General features: G+C 42.7%; 1 protein-coding gene across 1 annotated transcript in view; it reads left to right on the top strand.

The window, feature by feature from the left end:
- Positions 1–8,892, top strand: part of LOC126273117 (probable cytochrome P450 6a13) — a 60,912-nt gene extending 52,020 nt beyond the window's left edge. The window contains exon 8 of the mRNA XM_049976569.1: positions 8,575–8,892. Coding sequence (XP_049832526.1) covers positions 8,575–8,741 — 167 coding nt within the window. The 3' untranslated portion in view covers positions 8,742–8,892. The remainder of the gene's footprint in view (positions 1–8,574) is intronic.
- Positions 8,893–19,896: the final 11,004 nt, after the last annotated feature.

Raw genomic sequence — 19,896 nt, forward strand, 5'->3', positions numbered from 1 at the left:
TTCTGAAGCCATGCTGATTACGTATCAATAGATCGTTCGTTCCCTTCGAGGTGATTCATAATGTTTGAATACAATATGCTCCAAAACCCTACTGCAAACCGACGTCAATGATATAGGTCTGTAGTTAAATGGATTGCTCCTACTACCCTTCTTGAACACTGGTGCGACCTGCGCAATTTTCCAATCTGTAGGTACAGATCTATCGGTGAACGAGCGGTTGTATATGAGTGCTAAGTAGGTAGCTATAATATCAGCGTAATCTGAAAGGAACCTAATCGGTATACAATCTGAACCTGAAGACTTGCCCGTGTCAAGCGATACCCCTAAGGTATCTACTTCTAAGAAACTCATGCTAGCAGATGTTCGTGTTTCAAATTCTGGAATATTCCATTCGTCTTCCCTGGTGAAGGAATTTCGGAAAACTGCGTTCAATAACTCCGCTTTAGCGGCACAGTCATCGATAACAGTACCATCGGCACTGCGCAGCGAAGGTATTGACTGCGTCTTGCCGCTTGTGTACTTTACATAAGACCAGAATTTCTTCGGATTTTCTACCAAATTTCGAGACAATGTTTCGTTGTGGAACCTATTAAAGGCATCTCGCATCTCGCGTCTGTAAATTTTAGCCCATCTTCGGGATTTCGCGTTCTTCTGAACTTCGCATGCTTTTTCCGTTGCCTCTGCAACAGCGTTCGGACCTTTTTGGTGTACCACGGGGGATCCGTTCCATCTCTTACCAATTTATGAGGTATGAATATCTCAATTTCAGGGGCTAGCAGAGGAAAGAAAATCAGGGCAATGCAATATACCACAACACAGACGACTTCCATCAGTCGGGACTTCAGTTTTTTGACATGAGATATTTTATAACAATTCCTGTGGTACGGTGCTTAAGACAATTTTCGAATAATTTATAAATTACTAACTTCTTTATTCCTTAACCGTCACAAAAATATGAAGTGTATAATTGGATGATGGAAACTAATGTTTTCATTACACCAGGCAAACCTATTGAAAGAAAAATTAATGCATTCAGGCGCTTAATTGTAAATACTAGTTTTATTTAGCTAGAATTGGAAAGGGGTAAGAAATGCTCATTGCCATTTTTCTGCATACCAGGCATGCTTGATCAAATTCGTGAAACGTGGTAAAGCAAACGGACAAAGCAAAAATGACTGAAGTTTAACAATATTGTTCCGCTTATAAACCTGAAATGATAAAGAACTATAAGAAATTATATTGTCGAACAATTTTCTGAAAAATCCTTTACACTCTCGAAATATTTCGTTATCGAAAGACTGAATCACACTAGTAGTTCCAGATGGTATCCAAATTTCGTCGTTCTCGTAAAGGCAGAGATAACGTTATGTCCAGACCATGAGTCCAACAAAATCAATGAATTATTTTCTGCAACTGGTAAGACGATGTTTCGGCTGTTGTATTGAAAATATTCACTCTCATTTTTCCAGATTGTGCTAAATAATTCTTTTTAAATTTTTGATCCTAATTTGGCTTGAGATTCCTGAAGATAGATATAAAGCTCGCTACAAACTTTACTCGAAATGATAAAGAGCGGCTTCCACGCAGTTCCTGTAGGAAACTTGACTGTTTGCTTTTATATATAGCATTTTAAGGGGTAACAAGAACCTTCATGTTTATGTCAGCTACAGATTTCTGTGTAGTATTACCTATTAATGACATGTCCTGTACACGTACGATTCAAGTAAACTTCGTAATTTTCCTACTTACTTTTCCATACAATCTTCTGAAACCGTTTAACCAGGCTCAATAAGCATGGAAAACAGCAATATTCTTCTGACTTACAATTCAGAGGGCCCAGTCTCCTAGATCTCCATCAGTAACGGTGCAGTGGCTCTCACGAGCAGTTCTAAATCTTTAGAACCGTTTTTCTTTCACATTTTTGGCAGATTGACTTCTGCGCGTATTTCGGTACTTCATGTATATCTTCCTTCCTGTCATACAGTTCACGTTTATATTTTACAAATGCCGCTTAACTTCAAGCATTTCCTGCCTATTTCGTTTAACCCAAAAATTTACAGCCTTCTCTTTGTCGATGAAAGCTGATATTGCGCATGTTTTCTTTTGGCTGAAAAGGTACTGTATTTTCTTTCTGGACTTTAATTAGCTCAGAAATCATGCTTCGAACCACAATTCTCAGAATCGTCAGCTATTTCCTGTTTCGTCTAATTCTTATCCCACAATTTCTAACGAAATCTCGACATCTTTCGAATGAATGTCAAAGAGATTAACTAATAAGTAACCCATATGTAGATCTTCAGGAGACGTAGGTGATTTAGATTGCATGCCACATTTTTCATATTTCATGTTTGCGATGTTGAAAACATTAATTGGCTTCCACATTACTGCGAAACTCTGGAACCTGCACAAAGACAGACGATATTAACGAACCTTTACGGAGGAAACACACACAAACTTAAATTGTATCACCATTGTTAACGCTTAACGATTTCGATAAAAGCAGCTGCAAAGTATTGTGTACATTAAATGAGTTGCAAATTACAGCGCATAGCAACTTTGAACAATTGTACAAGAGAAACTATCAACGGAAACTAAAATTCGCTTTAGAAATTACGATCGCGTTGTGCCATGTCACCTGTTTACCAAAACGCCTTCAACAAAAGCTAGGTGTCAGCAGTGTTGCGCATGTCCTGACTGCAACAATTGTGGTAAGGATGTACATTCCTCCAGCCGTCTGGAGAGCTTCGAATTTGGCAATTCTCAACATTTTTTTAAGGAATTCTTGCAGCGTATCTTAACAGCCAAAGTTTTAATGTTATGTTGTTTTCGGTGCATTCTTCTTGTATAAAAAATTTCAGGATAGGTTTCGATGTATCAGACTGGACCGCTTCCTTCTTACAGAAATCTTTTGACAATGTTAACTGGAATAAACTCTTTGAAGGTGCCAGGGATAAAATATAGGGAACGAAACGTTTTTTTTTTTTTTTTTTTTTTTTACAATTTGTGCAGAAACCAGACGGTAGTTTTAACAGTAGAGGGACATGCAAGGGAAGCTGTGGTTGGGAAAGGAGTGAGACTGGGTTGTAGGCTGTCGCTGATGTTATTCTGTCTGTACATTGAGCAAACAGTAAAGAAAACTGAAGCAAAATTAGGAGTAGGAATTAAAATCCACGAAGGAGAATTAAAACTTTTGAAGTTTGCCGATGACATTGTAGTTATGTCAGAGACAGCAAAGGACTTGGAAGAGCAGCTGAGCGGAATGGACAGTGTCTTGAAAAGAAGACAGAAGACGAATGTCTTAAGAGGAGGGTGTAAGACGGACACCGATAAAAGAAAACAAGGGTAATGGAAAGTAGTAGGATTAAATCAGGTCATGCTGATGGAATTATATTAGGAAACGGGACATTAAAAGTAGTAAATGAATTTTGCTATTTGTGCAGCAAAATAACTGATGATGATGGCCGAAGTAGGGAGGATATAAAACGTAGAATAGCAATGACAATTAAACCACTCATCACGAAAAGGAAGTTGTTAACATCGAATATATATTTAAGTGTCAGGAAATCTTTTCTGGAGTGTAGCCTTGTATTAAAGTGAAACGTGGACGAAAAACAGTTTAGACGAGACGAGAATACAAATATTGAAATGTGGTGCTGCAGAAGAATGCTGAAGATTAGCTGGGTTGATCATGTAGCCAATGTGGAGGTACGAAACAGAACTGGAGAGAAAATAAATTTGTAGCAGAACTTGACTAAAAGAAGGGTTCGGGTGATAAGATCCATTCTGAGACATCAAGGGATCACAAGTTGAGTACTGGACGGAAGTGGTTGCAGTAGCTATTCGGAGATGAAGGAGCTTGCGCGGGATGGAGTGGCGTGGTCGGACTGAAATCAACAACAACAAAAATAGCAACGACAGTGGCTTAAAGTTTCTACTCCAACCCTAGCTTTCGGCTGGCAGCTGTACTTCTGTGAATTTTTGAGTAGTGTTGGTGTTCGATGCCCCGATTAGGAATAAGTTTCACTGGAACTGACACTAAACTTTGTTTTACAAGCTCTGAACATTGCTGAGTAACCAAGAAGAACAAAATATTTTTGGTTCTGAATTAAGAAGTATTCTGCGCAACAGAATTAAAGAAACACACTTTCGAAACCCCGTAACAGGCTCCCATTGCGATGCAGAGGTTTGAAACTCAGCTCGTGCGTACTGCCTTCCTCTGTAATGGTGCAAAGGCGTGATGCCCTGCGACGTCACCCTCCAACTCGGCGAGTTAAAAACAACAAGGAAAAACAACTTGGAAAAAAAGGTAACAGCTCGGAAGTTCATATGAGGTGTCACATTGGCACCAAATTTCACCACCGTTCAGACCAGCGATACCGTCGACCTGTCACACGTTAGGAAGGTCGTTACACCTTCTACCCGCATTTCAACGCTTCGTTTGACACCACTTTGATGGAGGATAGAACGGCGTCTCTCATCTTTGAAATCTCGCGGCTTTCTTATGGCTGGCCGAGGGAAACAATTCAGACACACCGCCGCTCAAAAGGTCTCGACGGGTGGTATGAAGGGCGTCAATTATTTATTTATTTACACGTCAAATTCTGTTGGACCAAATTGAAGAGCAAATCCCCAAGCTCATGGAACGTGTCAGTACATGAAATTACAACAAAAAACTAATAACAGGAAAAATAAAATATTTATGAACTCAAAAAAGTCATTCTATAAGTTTCAGTAACCGCAGTCAACAATATAACGTAAGAATCGGCTTAATTTTTCAAGGAACTCGTCAACATTTAGAAGATGTGACCCATGAAGAAACACTTCAGTTTAGATTTGAAAGCGCGTGGATTATCGCTAAGATTTTTAAATTCTTGTGGTAGCTTATGGAAAATGGATACATCAGTATACTGCACACCTCTCTACACAGGAGTTAAGGAAGGCTGACCCAAATCCAGTTTGGATTTCTGCCGAGTATTAACTGAGTGAAAGCTGCTTATTCTTGAGAATAAGCTGACACCAATTTTTGCTCGAAACGTCCGTTTCTGAGCCAAAGTATCCTTTTAGAATGGAAGGAATTGCCTCAAAATATAATCCGATACGACATAAGCGAATTAAAATAAGCAAAGTAGACTAATTTTCGTGTCGAACGATCACTTACTTCAGATACCGTTCGAATAGTAAAGATGGCAGCATTAAGACTGAACAAGATCCTAAACGTGGGCTTTCCACGACAGTTTACTATCCATCTGAACACCTAGGAATCTGAACTGTTAAGTTTCACTAATCATATGTCCATTCTGTCGAATTAAAATGTCAGGTTTTGTTGAATTGTGTGTTAGAAACTGAGTCTTACTGTGATTTAGTGTTAGTTTACTTTCTACAAACCATGGACTGCACTGTTTGAAATCGAGCAGTGTTACACACAACATCCCTTACTACCAAGCTAGTGTCATCAACAAACAGAAATATTTTAGAGTTACCCCTAATACTAGAGGGCATATCATTTATATAAACAAGGAACATGAGTGGCTCCAATACTGATCCCTGGGACACCCCGCACTTGACACTACCCCACTCAGACCCCACGTCACAGCCATTATCAACATTCTGAGTAATGACCTTTTGCTGTCTGTTGCTAAAGTAAAAGGTGAACCAATTGTGAGCTACTCCCCGTATTCCGTAATGGTCCAACTTCTGGAACAACATTTTGTGATCAACACAATCAAACGCCTTGGTTAAATCGAAAAATATGCCTAGCGACGAAACCTTTTCTCTAACGCATCCAGTACATCATAGAGTAAAGAGATTATAGCATTTTCAGTTGTTAAACGACTTCTAAATGCGAGCTGTACATTCAACAGCAAATTATATGATATAAAATGATCAATTTTCCTTACCACCCCTTTCCTTGGGGCGTTGACTCCCACACATTTCTCAGTTGAAAGCGACACTTTCGAGTGCAACAGGATGACACCACCAGACGTTTCTGTTCTTCTCCAAGGACAGTGTGGCGAAGCATCCACAGTGACGAGATCGCACCCCTTTGGAGAGCAGCGCAACAGCAATAAATGCTTTCGTTCACTGATTGTAACCACTGTAGCGTTGAAAGCCATTCGACGGTATCTGAACGCGATCCGAACCCGCAAAGTAGCATGGGCATTTTCATCCCTCCCCTTTCGCCCCCTCGTATGGCGTGATAATAGGGTGTTGCAACGTTGACACATGCGTGAATGGCTCGAGGCTCTGAGCACTATGGGACTTAACATCTATGGTCATCAGTCCCCTAGAACTTAGAACTACTTAAACCTAACTAACCTAAGGACAGCACACAACACCCAGCCATCACGAGGCAGAGAAAATCCCTGACCCCGCCGGGAATCGAACCCGGGAACTCGGGCGTGGGAAGCGAGAACGCGACCGCACGACCACGAGATGCGGGCACATGCGTGAATAAAACGACAATAGGTCCCTGTAAGGCCCACTAGCTCGGCAAGACCCTCCGCGGCACCCGCCCATATTAATGATTATTTTAAAAATTGATTCCAGAGACAGCGTGCGAAGTAGTCTTGAATGTCTGCAGACAGTCATCTGCAGTTGGAGGTGTGTCAATGGGTTGTATGCCTACAGACGCCGTGGATTATTTAAAGATTATACACTCCTGGAAATTGAAATAAGAACACCGTGAATTCATTGTCCCTACTACGTAGGATCCTACGGTCTTGGCGTGCATCCGTGCGTCGCTGCGGTCCGGTCCCAGGTCGACGGGCACGCGCACCTTCCGCCGACCACTGGCGACAACATCGATGTACTGTGGAGACCTCACGCCCCACGTGTTGAGCAATTCGGCGGTACGTCCACCCGGCCTCCCGCATGCCCACTATACGCCCTCGCTCAAAGTCCGTCAACTCCACATACGGTTCACGTCCACGCTGTCGCGGCATGCTACCAGTGTTAAAGACTGCGATGGAGCTCCGTATGCCACGGCAAACTGGCTGACACTGACGGCGGCGGTGCACAAATGCTGCGCATCTAGCGCCATTCTACGGCCAACACCGCGGTTCCTGGTGTGTCCGCTGTGCCGTGCGTGTTATCATTGCTTGTGCAGCCCTCTCGCAGTGTCCGGAGTAAGTATGGTGGGTCTGACACACCGGTGTCAATGTGTTCTTTTTTCCATTTCCAGGAGTGTATATGTGGTGTCTGTATTGTAGTAGGTATCTAGATGCGCTGACCATTGCGCCATCCGGACACAGCGGTCTTCGCAACTGCACGGACTATGGAAATCGTGTTGTTCTTTCAGACATGTTCGAAAGAACAGACTCAACATCTGCAATTAAGGTGAAGACGACCAATTGATAACCTTAGTGTGGTTGGAGAGCACACTCGAACTCTTACGGACATCGTCGAAATGCCGCGTCTCTATGCACTCTTACGTGCACTGACGACTTGACAACAGCATAAACTTCGGCATCCAGAAGGCCCTTTATTCACGCAATCAGGAAAATTGTTATCTGTGGGCAGTACCACATTCAAAACTGTCGCTTCACATACTGTAAAAACCTTTCAAGGTTGTCGTGAACAAGCCGGCCGCTGTGGACGAGCGGTTCTAGGCGTTACAGTCTGGAACCGCGCGACCGCTACGGTCGCAGGTTAGAATCCTGCCTCGGGCATGGATGAGTGTGATGTCCTTGGGTTAGTTAGGTTTAAGTAGGGGGCTGATGACCTCAGATGTTAAGTCCCATAGTGCTCAGAGCCATTTGAACCATTTTTGTCGCGAACAAGGACCGTGATGTTGATTTCAACATTTTCGGTCTCTTCTACATCTTTTTGACGAGTAATACTGTGGACACAAACATCTTCAAAGATGTCAACAGTCGACTTCAAAGGGATACGTCCAAACATGACGAAACTGATGAACTCCCTTCGTCGTCCAATTAAAGCCGTCATCAAGACAAGACGTGGTGTTACACGGTATTGGCGTAACGTCTTCTGTAGGAGACTAATATTTGTCCAACATCCTTATAGAACGAAGGCAGTTTACCAGAATGCGAGACATCTGGTTAGTGTTTAACGTCCCGTCGACAACGAGGTCATTAGAGACGGAGTTCAAGCTCGGGTTAGGGAAGGATTGGGAAGGAAATCGGCCGTGCCCTTTCAAAGGAACCATCCCGGTATTTGCTTGAAGCGATTTAGGGAAATCACGGAAAACCTAAATCAGGATGGCCGGAGACGGGATTGAACTGTCGTCCTCCCGAATGCGAGTCCAGTGTGCGAGACATCGAAATACTTATCGAATATGGGAGTTTGTCGCTCGTCGAGTCAAGATGGAAATGCATATAGTACTTGATGTCTGATTGCTCACAGTGTCTAGTGTAACCGGTAATATCACAACACCGCACAGTAACACAGAAGCATTTTTTCCTTCAAATTCTCATGCCTGTTGTGACCTTAACAGATTTTCACCTCTGTGTTACCAATTAGATCACAACATTTTTACCAATGCTGCTGGCAGCTAGTCACACCAAGCCGTGGCGTCGATACGACACCGGTGCAACTGAACAAACATTTATTTTTCAGGTACGCGGCTAGGTCTCCTGCAGACCAAGATCGGGCTGGCGTACCTCATGTCCAAGTTCGCAGTTCATCGCTGTGAGCAGACGAAGGTGCCGATCGAGTTTAATGCAGTCTCCTTCATTCCGATGCCCACCACTGGTATTCAGCTACGGCTAGCCAAAAGGACGTAACTACTTATGGACCTGACCCTACTACAGCTGCAGTATTATTTGCATTGTAATTACTACATATCATTGATCTTAGAACTTAAGACTGCACATATTTATGTCATAATGATTGTTTATATTTAAAACATCTAAATAAATTATTTTTAAATACTTATACTTCATCTTTCAATTGTTCAAAAATTTTCAAAAGTGTGTGAATTCTTAACGGACTAAACTGCTGATGTCATCGGTCCCTAGACTTACACACTTCTTAAACTAACTTATGCTAAGAACAACACACACACCCTTGCCCGAGAGAGGACTCGAACCTCCGGCGGGAGGGGCCGCGCAATCCTTGACATGACACCTAAAAACCACGCGGCCACTGCGCGCTGATTTCAATTGTTGTATCTAGTTGTTTGTGACCATTGATATGCTTGGAAGATGTGAATGGTTGGCGGGCAGTTACGACATGGACGAGAGACAATAAGATTTACAGAGTACAACGCTACCTGACAACGTCACGGCTCACATAGTGGGAGTGACTCATGAAATTAATGTCCACTCTTAGGTGTTCAAATGAACAGGTGAAGCGATAAATAGCGAAACCGAAATCATTTTGCTGCTAGATGTAAGGATTGGGCACTTCACTGGCATTTTCTTATGTTTCCCCTCGTACCACAATCAGATACGTGATCGTTACGACGTTGTACTCCGTGCGTCAGGCCTTATAGATCTCCAAACTGAGCCAATACATCGGAGCCTGTTTGTTTCGTGAATCCTTGCAAACAGTCGCATGCTTTCTTGGGGGTATTTGTAGCAAATGGATGTAGTTTCATGACAGCAGACGCAAACCACAGGAAAAAAAAAATTCCGCTGAAGACAATAGTAGAATCAAGGGCAAACGTATTGGTATGGACGTACGTCTCAGTAGCCGAGTGTTCAACCTTCTGGACAACCTCGGTTCGATTTCCGATAGTGGAGAGATGTTTCTTTGGAAGGGTTGACTGGAATAGGGTGCACGTAGGCTCATGAAGCCATTTGAGAGGCTACTGGCACCGAGATTGGAAAGCTAGCATCAGCTGGGGGAGCGGTGAGCTGATCATGTAAGTACCCCAACATACCGCATCCAATGGCGCCACAGTCAGTGGATAACACGGCAAGTAGTGCTGGGTTTCCAGGGCTGATCACGAAGTTATTGAATTTTATTAATGGAAACAGGAGGAAATTAAACAGGATTGTTCGCTCTAATATCTAGAGCGTTGCCACGCAAATGACCGATGAGATTACTATCGCATTTGTAGCAATAGTGTAAAATGAACTGCTACTCATAAAGAAACATTAATTAATTAGCTAACTTTGACCTTTGACTTTGACACAGGTAAGGCAGGTACTGGATTTAAACTCTCTTTTGATTCTTTTTCCTAGATGCATACATTCTAAAAAATTTTACCTGTCTAGGATGAAAGTCTGTGAAAATTTGACTATAGATGAATATGTTTTCTTTGTGGCTGCTGTAAGGAGAGAACGGGTTAGGTACAGGACTAGTTGGCGTTCGGAGGTTTCCACTTCTCCGGTTCACAAAGAACACCAGGCAAAGTCGGAGAAAACTGCTGTAACTCGTGAAGAAGACTCCTTCTCTCTTGGCCACACAAATACTCACAGTCGCCGTAAGATTTTCTGGAAAACACTTTCAGAATGAGAGTGTTGAACAACAGTGGCGGTGGCGGTATTATACCTTCTGACTAACAAACTGGTCGCTTAGGGAACGTCTTGAGCATACAAACTGACGGCGAAATATTGCGCGTCGTTGGACCATGATACTAGCAGATTCGCCCAGTATTCTAAATTCGCGAAGAAATCACTATGCACTGTATTGCTAAACACACTAATAGATTTATGAAGGTCCGGGGATCCAACATCGAATAAAAGTTCGTAAATGATATTTACCTTCTTTTACACAAATTAAATTTTTTTATACTTGATATCAGCGATTACAAGTTGACTTCTGCACTTCAAATTATTTCTATATGAAAACTTATCTGACATAAAAAAAACACGACACAATGTCCAATCGACATTACTTATTTCCAACAGTTACAAAAAGCATAGATTATCCTCTTTTGTTTCACAGCAAAGAGCTTTGTCGTCACAGCAAAGAGCGATGTCGTCTCAAATTACCGTAGCGCATCATCGCTGGCACTCGCAGCCGGATATTACAATCATATTTCATTACGTAGGGACGTTACAAAGTCGTTTTATGTAACTACAAAATTAAATCATGACGTACTTGTTCCGACTGACATGTGGTTGTTGTTGTTGTTGTTGTTGTGGTCTTCAGTCCTGAGACTGAGTTGATGCAGCTCTCCATGCTACTCTATCCTATGCAAGCTTCTTCATCTCCCAGCAACGTACAGCCTTCTGAATCTGCTTAGTGTATTCATCTCTTAGTCTTCCTCTACGATTTTTACCCTCCCAACTGCCCTCCAATGCTAAATTTGTGATTCCCTGATGCCTCAGAACATGTCCTACCAATCGGTCCCTTCTTCTTGTCAACTTGTGCCACAAACTCCTCCCCAATTCTATTCAATACCTCCTCATTAGTTATGTGATCCACGCATCTAATCTTCAGCATTCTTCTGTAGCACAACATTTCGAAAGCTTCTATTCTCTTCTTGTCCAAACTATTTATCGTCCATGTTTCACTTCCATACATGGCTACACTCCATACAAATACTTTTAGAAACGTCTTCCTGACACTTAAATCTATACTCGATGTTAACTAATTTCTCTTCTTCTGAAACGCATTCCTTGCCATTGCCAGTCTACATTTTATATCCTCTCTACTTCGACCATCATCAGTTATTTTGCTCCCCAAATAGCAAAACTCCTTTACTGCTTTAAGCGTCTCATTTCCTAATCTAATTCCCTCAGCATCACTAGACTTAATTTGACTACATTCCATTATCCTCGTTTTGCTTTTGTTGATGTTCAACTTATGTCCTCCTTTCAAAACACTCTCCAATCCGTTCAACTGCTCTTCCAAGTCCTTTGCCGTCTCTGACAGAGTTACAATGTCATCAACGAACCTCAAAGTTTTTATTTCTTCTCCATGGATTTTAATACCTACTCCGAATTTTTCTTTTGTTTCCTTCACTGCTTGTTCAATATACAGATTGAATAACATCGGGGAGAGGCTACAACCCTCTCTCACTCCCTTTCCAACCGCTGCTTCCCTTTCATGCCCCTCGATTCTTATAAGTGCCATCTGGTTTCTGTGCAAATTGTAAATAACCTTTGGCTCCCTGTATTTTATCCCTGCCACCTTTAGAATTTGAAAGAGAGTATTCCTGTCAACATTGTCAAAAGCTTTCTCTAAGTCTACAAATGCTAGAAGCGTAGGTTTGCCTTCTGTTATCTGTAGCTCAAAACACATTACGTCATCTTCGCACAGCTGCCTTCTCAACTGCTCTAAGAAAACCTTCTTGTAGCTGAATTTAGTGACTGCAAAACCAGAAATATTATAGTTCACGTCTACTGCATGCTCTGACTGAAGTATTACTCTGTATTATTACGAAAGGACCGGCACCTGTGTCTTTACAAATTTACTGTCGCACATGAGTTACAGTGTCCAGACGATCTTTCGCATGTTGAGTTCTACCAGTGGTTTTCGAGAGAAGTGGTATCAGGTCTTTCCGATCCTCGCTTTTTCATTTCTTCGAAGAAGGCTTGGTTCAGCCTGTCAATGTGTTTGAGCTCAGAACATGGGAAATTATGCATCAGAATATCTCCATCAGAACTTTGAAGAGCCCTTGAATAATCTAGAGATTGGTGTTCGGTGCGTAACGTCTGGTGTCTGCATCATATCCCGATTCCTTCGCCAAACTACTAAAGCTATCCTATATGTCCACAAACTATTTAATCCATACGTGGATCAACTCACGAAGGTGAAGACTATGTTGCTATTTTCAGCAAGACGGAGTAACAGTATACAGCACGCTTGATAACCGTGTTATGAGTGCATGACGTGTTCGATGAGATGCGGAAATGATGAAGAGGCATTGTAATTGCCAGTGCCGGTTCAAGAACATTTCTCTTCATAAGCGACTTGTCATCCCCTCTCCCCCTTTTCCCTCTTACACTTTCATTTCACCCGTGTCAGGTTTGCTATTAATTGTGATTTACAGTGTATACAAATCTTGCATTTGGGCGCGTCTCTCAGCTTGGAGCCCAAAGCGATGACTTTTGTAAACTCTTGGCATCTGTTTTGTAAAGGCCTCGTCGCTACTGCTGAGTTGCTACTGCTGTTACGGTAGGCCGAGTGTATGAGTTCGCAAAAAAACTTCGGGTGCAGGACACAGCTAAGACAATTTCTCTCTGCCACTTTTACACAACTGTGCCCCAGGATCAGGTAACAGAATAGGAAAACGAAGGCTCCACAACACTCCAACAAATTGGGAACAAAGTCACACATTTGGGTTAAACAGGTTTACTTATCTTTGTGACTTGTCGAATAATGAAGTCTGCAACATTGGTTGTAATAGAACACCCAAAAAGGCTCTCAATGGCTAAGTGCAAATAATCGTAGGTGAAATTCACAGTACATAGCAAATCAAATTTACAACTGTGTGTTCACTTGTAAGAGTTCACTATAAGTCGTACCAGCTAGCACCTTTGCGATTCAAATGGTTAAAATAGCTCTAAGCACTATGGGACTTAACAAAAATGGTTGAAATGGCTCTGAGCACTATGGGACTTAACAGCTGAGGTCATCAGTCTCCTGGAATTCAGAACTACTTAAACCTACCTAATCTAAGGACATCACACACATCCTTGCCCAAAGCAGGATTCGAACCTGCGACCGTAGCGGTCGCGCGGTTCAAGACTGAAGCGCCTAGAAACACTCGGCCACCACGACCGGCTATGGCACTTAACATCTGAGGTCATCAATCCCATAGACTTAGAACTACTCAAACCTAACTAACGTAAGGACTTCACACACATCCACGCCCGGGGCAGGATTCGAACCTGCGACCGTAGCAGCAGCGCGGTTCCGGACTGAAGCGCCTAGAAACGCTCGGTCACACAGGGCGGCCCATCTTTGCGCTGTGGTGCTTTTGCCCTGGCTGTGTCTTGTTAGGACGACACAGTAGTGATTTGTATCGCTTTGTCCATAAACCGACCATGGCAATCGGATGATCAACATGACACACTGATCACTCTCTCTCTGGTTTATACTAATGAGAAACATTGAGGGGTGTGTTGTGCTCCAATAACCCTAGCGCACTGAAAGAGCTACAGCAGAACATCGGAAACATTATTGCTCTTATCACTTATACAGAGCTATTAAGTGTGTTTCACAGTTTGATAAACAGTGCACAATGCTTGATCAACGTCAACGGTGACAATTTCCAGCGTCTCCCGTAATGTTCATTGACAAGGGGCAACACCGCGTCAGTGTTATTGTAAATATTTTCTAGGACAGTTTTATTTAGTCCATCGAGCACTGGGAGGGTCATTCAAAAAATTCTGCTCACAGCAAAATTACGATTATTTTTTATTTATTTCACAAGATGACTTTACAGGCCTTCAGCGTAATGTCCACTCTTCTCAGCAACAACAGCCAAGTGTTTCGGCAAGTCTTATATTCTCTTTGGGCCGCCAGTTTTGTCTATCCGTCTGACTACTCGGGTCACTGCATCAGAAGCTTTCTGAATGGTTGGAAGTGTCACCCCCGGAGTGGTGTTTTGAGTTTTAATAATAATTTTATTGCAGTCAAATAGCCACACAAGTTCAAAGTACAATCATAATAATATACGAAATTAGAAATTTTACGTATTGTGGTTTGCGTAGCCACTTATTGGTACAGAGTTCTATATGGTTGCGTTTGCATATCTAATGACACTATTTACACTCACACATTGCTTTGGCTACATGATACTACGTGTTATTGCAAATAACGCGGTTGAAACCATGGATTTCCATTCTGGTGATCACGTGTCTCATTTCGAAAAATTTCCTTTGTTCATCGATCCTGTACCACGGTTGGAGGCTGTCGCTAAACAAGAGGCAAAATGCTGGAGCAGGGGAACAAGATGAAGATTTCACTGTATACGACCCTTCACATGGATGCGATCAGTTGCCTCGCACCACGTATAAAAGAGGACACCACGGTATTACCAGTCCTGTAGTACTACGCCTTCAAGCTCCCTATCTACGACATGTGGCGAGCTCCGGTTACGATGATGGACGCAAACAAGCTTCTCGGACTGCACTCTTAGTCTCTGTCTGGTGATTGTGCTCTTGAGGACTCTTGGATATAAACCGGTTTTCAAGTGACTAGACTGTCTGTTCTTCACCTAGTGACTATCTGAGTTCAGCCTTGTAAATTACTTGTGTAGAGTTTGATTGTAGCCCAACATTAAACTTACCTTGAAGATAATTGGACAGCTATGTTTCCTGCTCAGTAACCGAACTCAAAACACTTTGGTCGAAATCGCCTTCGTCTTCAGTGATGCCACCAAATAATAGAGAGATTTTGATTTTGTTATACGACATGTAGAACTACAGGGAATGGAGAGCGAGAAGTTCATTCTACAATTCCAGAAAGTCATCAGATGTTTCTGGATTGAGACTGCTGGCAGCGTCAGCGTTTGTAAGGATAAAAACATGTTTCAAATGGCGAAGTAATGAAGAAAGATAAGTCTTTAAACTGCATTGAATGTAGGCCATATTGGCCGATGTAACAGCAAAACTAATCAGTTCGCTATGCAAGATGCAGTAGATCGGAGAATCGTTGTTGGTAATGAGATATCCATCGAAGATGTGCTCTGGAGGATTTCAAGAAAGTATGTGAGGACATCACATGTAACATATGTGTAAAGTATAAAGGTGATGCTACTTTGCGGAGGACGCCATGATGTGATTGCAGACAGAAGACAGGGCGATGGGGGAAGGAAACTGGCTATACGCTTTCGTGGGAAGAATCCCACTGTTTATCTTTCGTTATCTGGAAAATTACGAGAAAGATAGATCACAGTGCCGGGGTTTCCCCAGGGTGAGTTTGGTGTCTTATTACTGTGCCAACAGGTTGGGTATTGTCTATCGAGAACAATGAAACGGAAAGTTGGGTTGATACTGTGGCCCAGGTGTGTACGGATTCGTTTAGTTGGAAAAGAAATCTATTGTGGCAAAACATTTAGCATAAGCCATATGAGCTATATTTATTTTTTCTCATTTATTAACACAGGGTACATTTTTTTGATGCTTTGTACACAGGGACAGAATCGTTATCGCAACATAAAACGTACAGTGAAGAGGCGAACACTGTCAGCAGCAGTATGCAAATACGCGTATTGACATAGTTTGAAGTTAATAGTAGGAAGGATTCTTAATTGCTGGACGTTAGTGACAAAACGGTACAATATAGCGCTATCTACCTAGACTCCATCATGTGGTGCTCTGAAGGACTGAGTTGTATTGTCTGCTCCTAAAACTGTAGTGGAGAATGTAAAAAAAAAAAAAAAAGGGAAACTGAATCACAAGCACCATGTTTGATTGGGGAAGTGACAAGAGACAATAAAGGAAATGATTCATGGATGACTGGCCTTGGGTTTAGTAGGAATTGCCTACTAGCCTTATATGGATGTCTCAAATTCCCAAATTTTGTATCTAGCTCTCAGAAACGACAGAGTATCAAAGCTAAGGTCTCTTAATTGTCAGGAAAGAAAGTTACAAGCTAGCTTAAAAAAAAGGATCGATTTGAAAAGTTTGCCTTAGAGCTAGCCCGCGTGGATGGGCTGGGGGCCTGACCAACTATGTGAAGTTACTCGGTCAGAGGCTGAGTGTACCTGCTGCGACAAGATTCGTGAGCCTATTGGCAGAACCGGTAAAACACAGGAAGATGAGAGAGGCGCGACAAAACTGGAAAAAAACCCTCCACTGATCTTTTCCGGAAGTACGCCGAAACAATCGAAGGAAACAGTATTCTTCTCGCCCAACTCCCGCCCACTCTCTTACCAGTATTTACAAGTTGTCAAAGTCACAGACTGCGAACCTGTGTTCACAATCATGGCTCTAGGAGAAATACCGATAACGCAGAGCACATACTATGATGGTATAATATGTAATTGTGACGTTGTTTCAGTAATTGGAGATTGTTGCTAATACACGTTTAAATTAGATACATAAAAAAAGTTTTGCAACACCCCTCTGCCAGAACTTCTGAAGATAGACATTCACTGTGGATATTGTATCACAGACACAGTCCTTTTGACTCTTCAGAGATGTCACTAAACACTCCCAAAGATGTAAACAACCATGCATGAGCAGGGCCTATTAGGCGGAGGGGGTCCGACAGCCTATCATTTCCAGTCAGTCAATCAGGAAAGAGGTACACGGCTCGTATTGTCTGTAGTTCGACCACTCCTAGACGGTCAATATCGCCGTTCGATCGCGTCCACATTGTTACTTTGCGCCAGGAAGGGCTCTCAACAAGGGAAGTGTCCAGGAACTACGAGGGAAACAAAGCGATGTTATCCCGACATGGAGGAGATAACGAGAGACAGGAAATGTCGATGGCATGCCTTGCTCAGGACGTCCAAGGGCTACTACTGAAGTGGATGACCGCTACCTACGGATTATGGATCGGAGGAAATCTGACAGCAACGCCACCATGTCGATTAGTGCTTTTCGTGCAGCCACAGGACGTCGTGTTACGACTAAAACTGTGCGCAATAGGCAGCGTGATGCGAAACTTCATCCCCATGGCGGGGTCCATCTTTGAAATAACGACACGATCCAGCGCGGTACATATGGGCCACACAATTTCCCGAATGGACCCCTCAGGATTGGCATCATGTTCTCTTCACCGATGAGTGTCGCATATGCCTTCAATCCGATAATCGTCGGTGACGTGTTTGGCGGCAACCCAGTCAGGCTGAACGCCTTAGACACACTAACCAGCGAGTGCAGCACGGTGGAGGTTCCCTGTGAAGCGTCCCCTTAGAAAAATTATACATGACTGTGCTTAAACTGACACTCAATATTTTTTTAGCGCAACGCAATCTGACTTTCAGTAATCCCTACAAGAGAATGGCCCTGACTAAATTAACCTATACATTTCACAAATCACTTACCTCACAAAAATCTTCGTTACTCGAACTACTGCAATACAGCTAGCGCCACTACTGCCAGCTAAATAAGAGATTCAAACTACGGAAGGCACTAACTACTGATAGGCATAGTTAGCAAATGAAAGATTTTAGTAGAGAACAAACAATGTATTTACCTTAATAGTCAATATATATATAGCAGTTCATGACATCCAGACTTACAAATTTCAAAACTCCGCCATTTCTCTCCCCACATCCACCACTGCTGGCGGCTCTCCTCCAACTGCGTAACGCTACGCAGCCTACTTACATAGCCCCCATGCTCCCCACAAAAAATTTTCCAAATTGTTTTGGGCAGTGGCCAATACAGATTTGAAAAATTTTTCATAATTACAATAACAAAGAAATCAAATGCACACAGTTATTGATTTAATGTTGGTTGGTTAACCAGTTGTTGCATGGTACTGAACTACACTAATTCTCTCTAATAATACTCCACCCTCAATGTTCCACTTCTTTCAGTTTCATCCACATTTAGCACCCAAGGAAGCAACCCTAATATAATTATTAATTGTCAAATCTTCGTGACTGAAATATATTGGTTCTTAAGAACTAGGTTCAAATGGCTCTGAGCACTATGGGACTTAACTTCTGAGGTCATCAGTCCCTAGAACTTAGAACTACTTAAAGCTAACTAACCTAAGGACATCACACATACCTATGCCCGAGGCAGGATTCGCACCTGCAACCGTAGCGGTCGCGCGGTTCCAGACTGTAGCGCCTAGAACATCTCGGCCACCCCGGACGGGGTAGCAGGAAGGAAGGTTATGTTATGTAAATTGAAGGTGAATGTGGGCTTGGTGTGGGGGGGGGGGGGGGAGAATGGAAAGGAATCGAAAGGAACTATTGATGTCAGCTGTATCGAGACATAATGCGAAATCAGCGGCGTCGAGTGAATATTTGTTACAGAGAGGGATTCGAAACCACAATCCCCTGCTTTCTAAGCTATTGCATTTACCACTGCACCACTCGGACACAGTGTTTCACCGACTATCTCGGCACGTCATTCCCACCTAGCGCCACCCATTCGCAGTCCCCGCCCATGTCCTCCATTCTCGCTACTTTGAGGAGATCTGACGTAACTGTGCATCCACACTGAAGGTGGTGGATTCATTGCCCATCGAGGAGAACCGGTTGTATTAATGCGCGGTGTTTGCTCTTTCGGATATGTCCAAAAGAGCAGACACCACGCGTTCATGTAAAGGAAGATTATTGTGTATCGTCCCTTAGACGTTAGGGTCATTATAGATGGAGCACGAGCTATGATTTCTTCAAGGACATGAAGGGAAATCGGCCGTATCCCTTCAAAGGAACCGTTCTTCCATCTGCCTGGAGCGATTTAGGGAAATCACGGAAAACCTAAATAATGCTGGTCGGACACGGGTTTGAACTCTCATCCTCCCGCACGAGAGTCCAGTATACTAAACGCTGCTCCACCTCGCTCACAAAGTCACTTAAAAAAATAGATCTTGAAACAGATCCTTAAAGTCGAATTACCTTACGTCCATAATTACTTCCTACTTTAATTCTACCAGAGCATCGCAAGTAGGACGGTGATGACAGATTTTAAAAATCATTTTTGATTTCTGTGGCAATGATGTGATAAATGACAAATGAATCACAAGCAGAAAGTCCTCAGTATAGAACATGGCTTCATGCTTGTGAAGTGCTATTTAGGATATTCCAGTACTGTTAATTCGTAGAGTGCCATCGACGTTACTCTCTGCCTTTCAGCATTTGAAGTACTACTGGGTACAGATATATCTCCTTATACCGTCATTGAAATTTCTATAGGAGAAGGAATTTTTCTAGCGTAAAGTTTCCTGGTTGGGGGACCCCATCTCCTGAATTTTATTTTCTTAGTAGCCATGACATAATGTTGACCAGGTGTGTTCTTTCTTGCTTACTCTTGCGGTTGATCCTTGAGTCCCCAGTTCTAGATGTAAGCCAGGTGTACATCATGACGCCTCAAGTGAATGTACCTCAGTGCTATTATTGACCACATG

This window comes from Schistocerca gregaria, chromosome 5 (assembly GCF_023897955.1).
Source record: "Schistocerca gregaria isolate iqSchGreg1 chromosome 5, iqSchGreg1.2, whole genome shotgun sequence".
Classification (NCBI taxonomy): domain Eukaryota; kingdom Metazoa; phylum Arthropoda; class Insecta; order Orthoptera; family Acrididae; genus Schistocerca; species Schistocerca gregaria.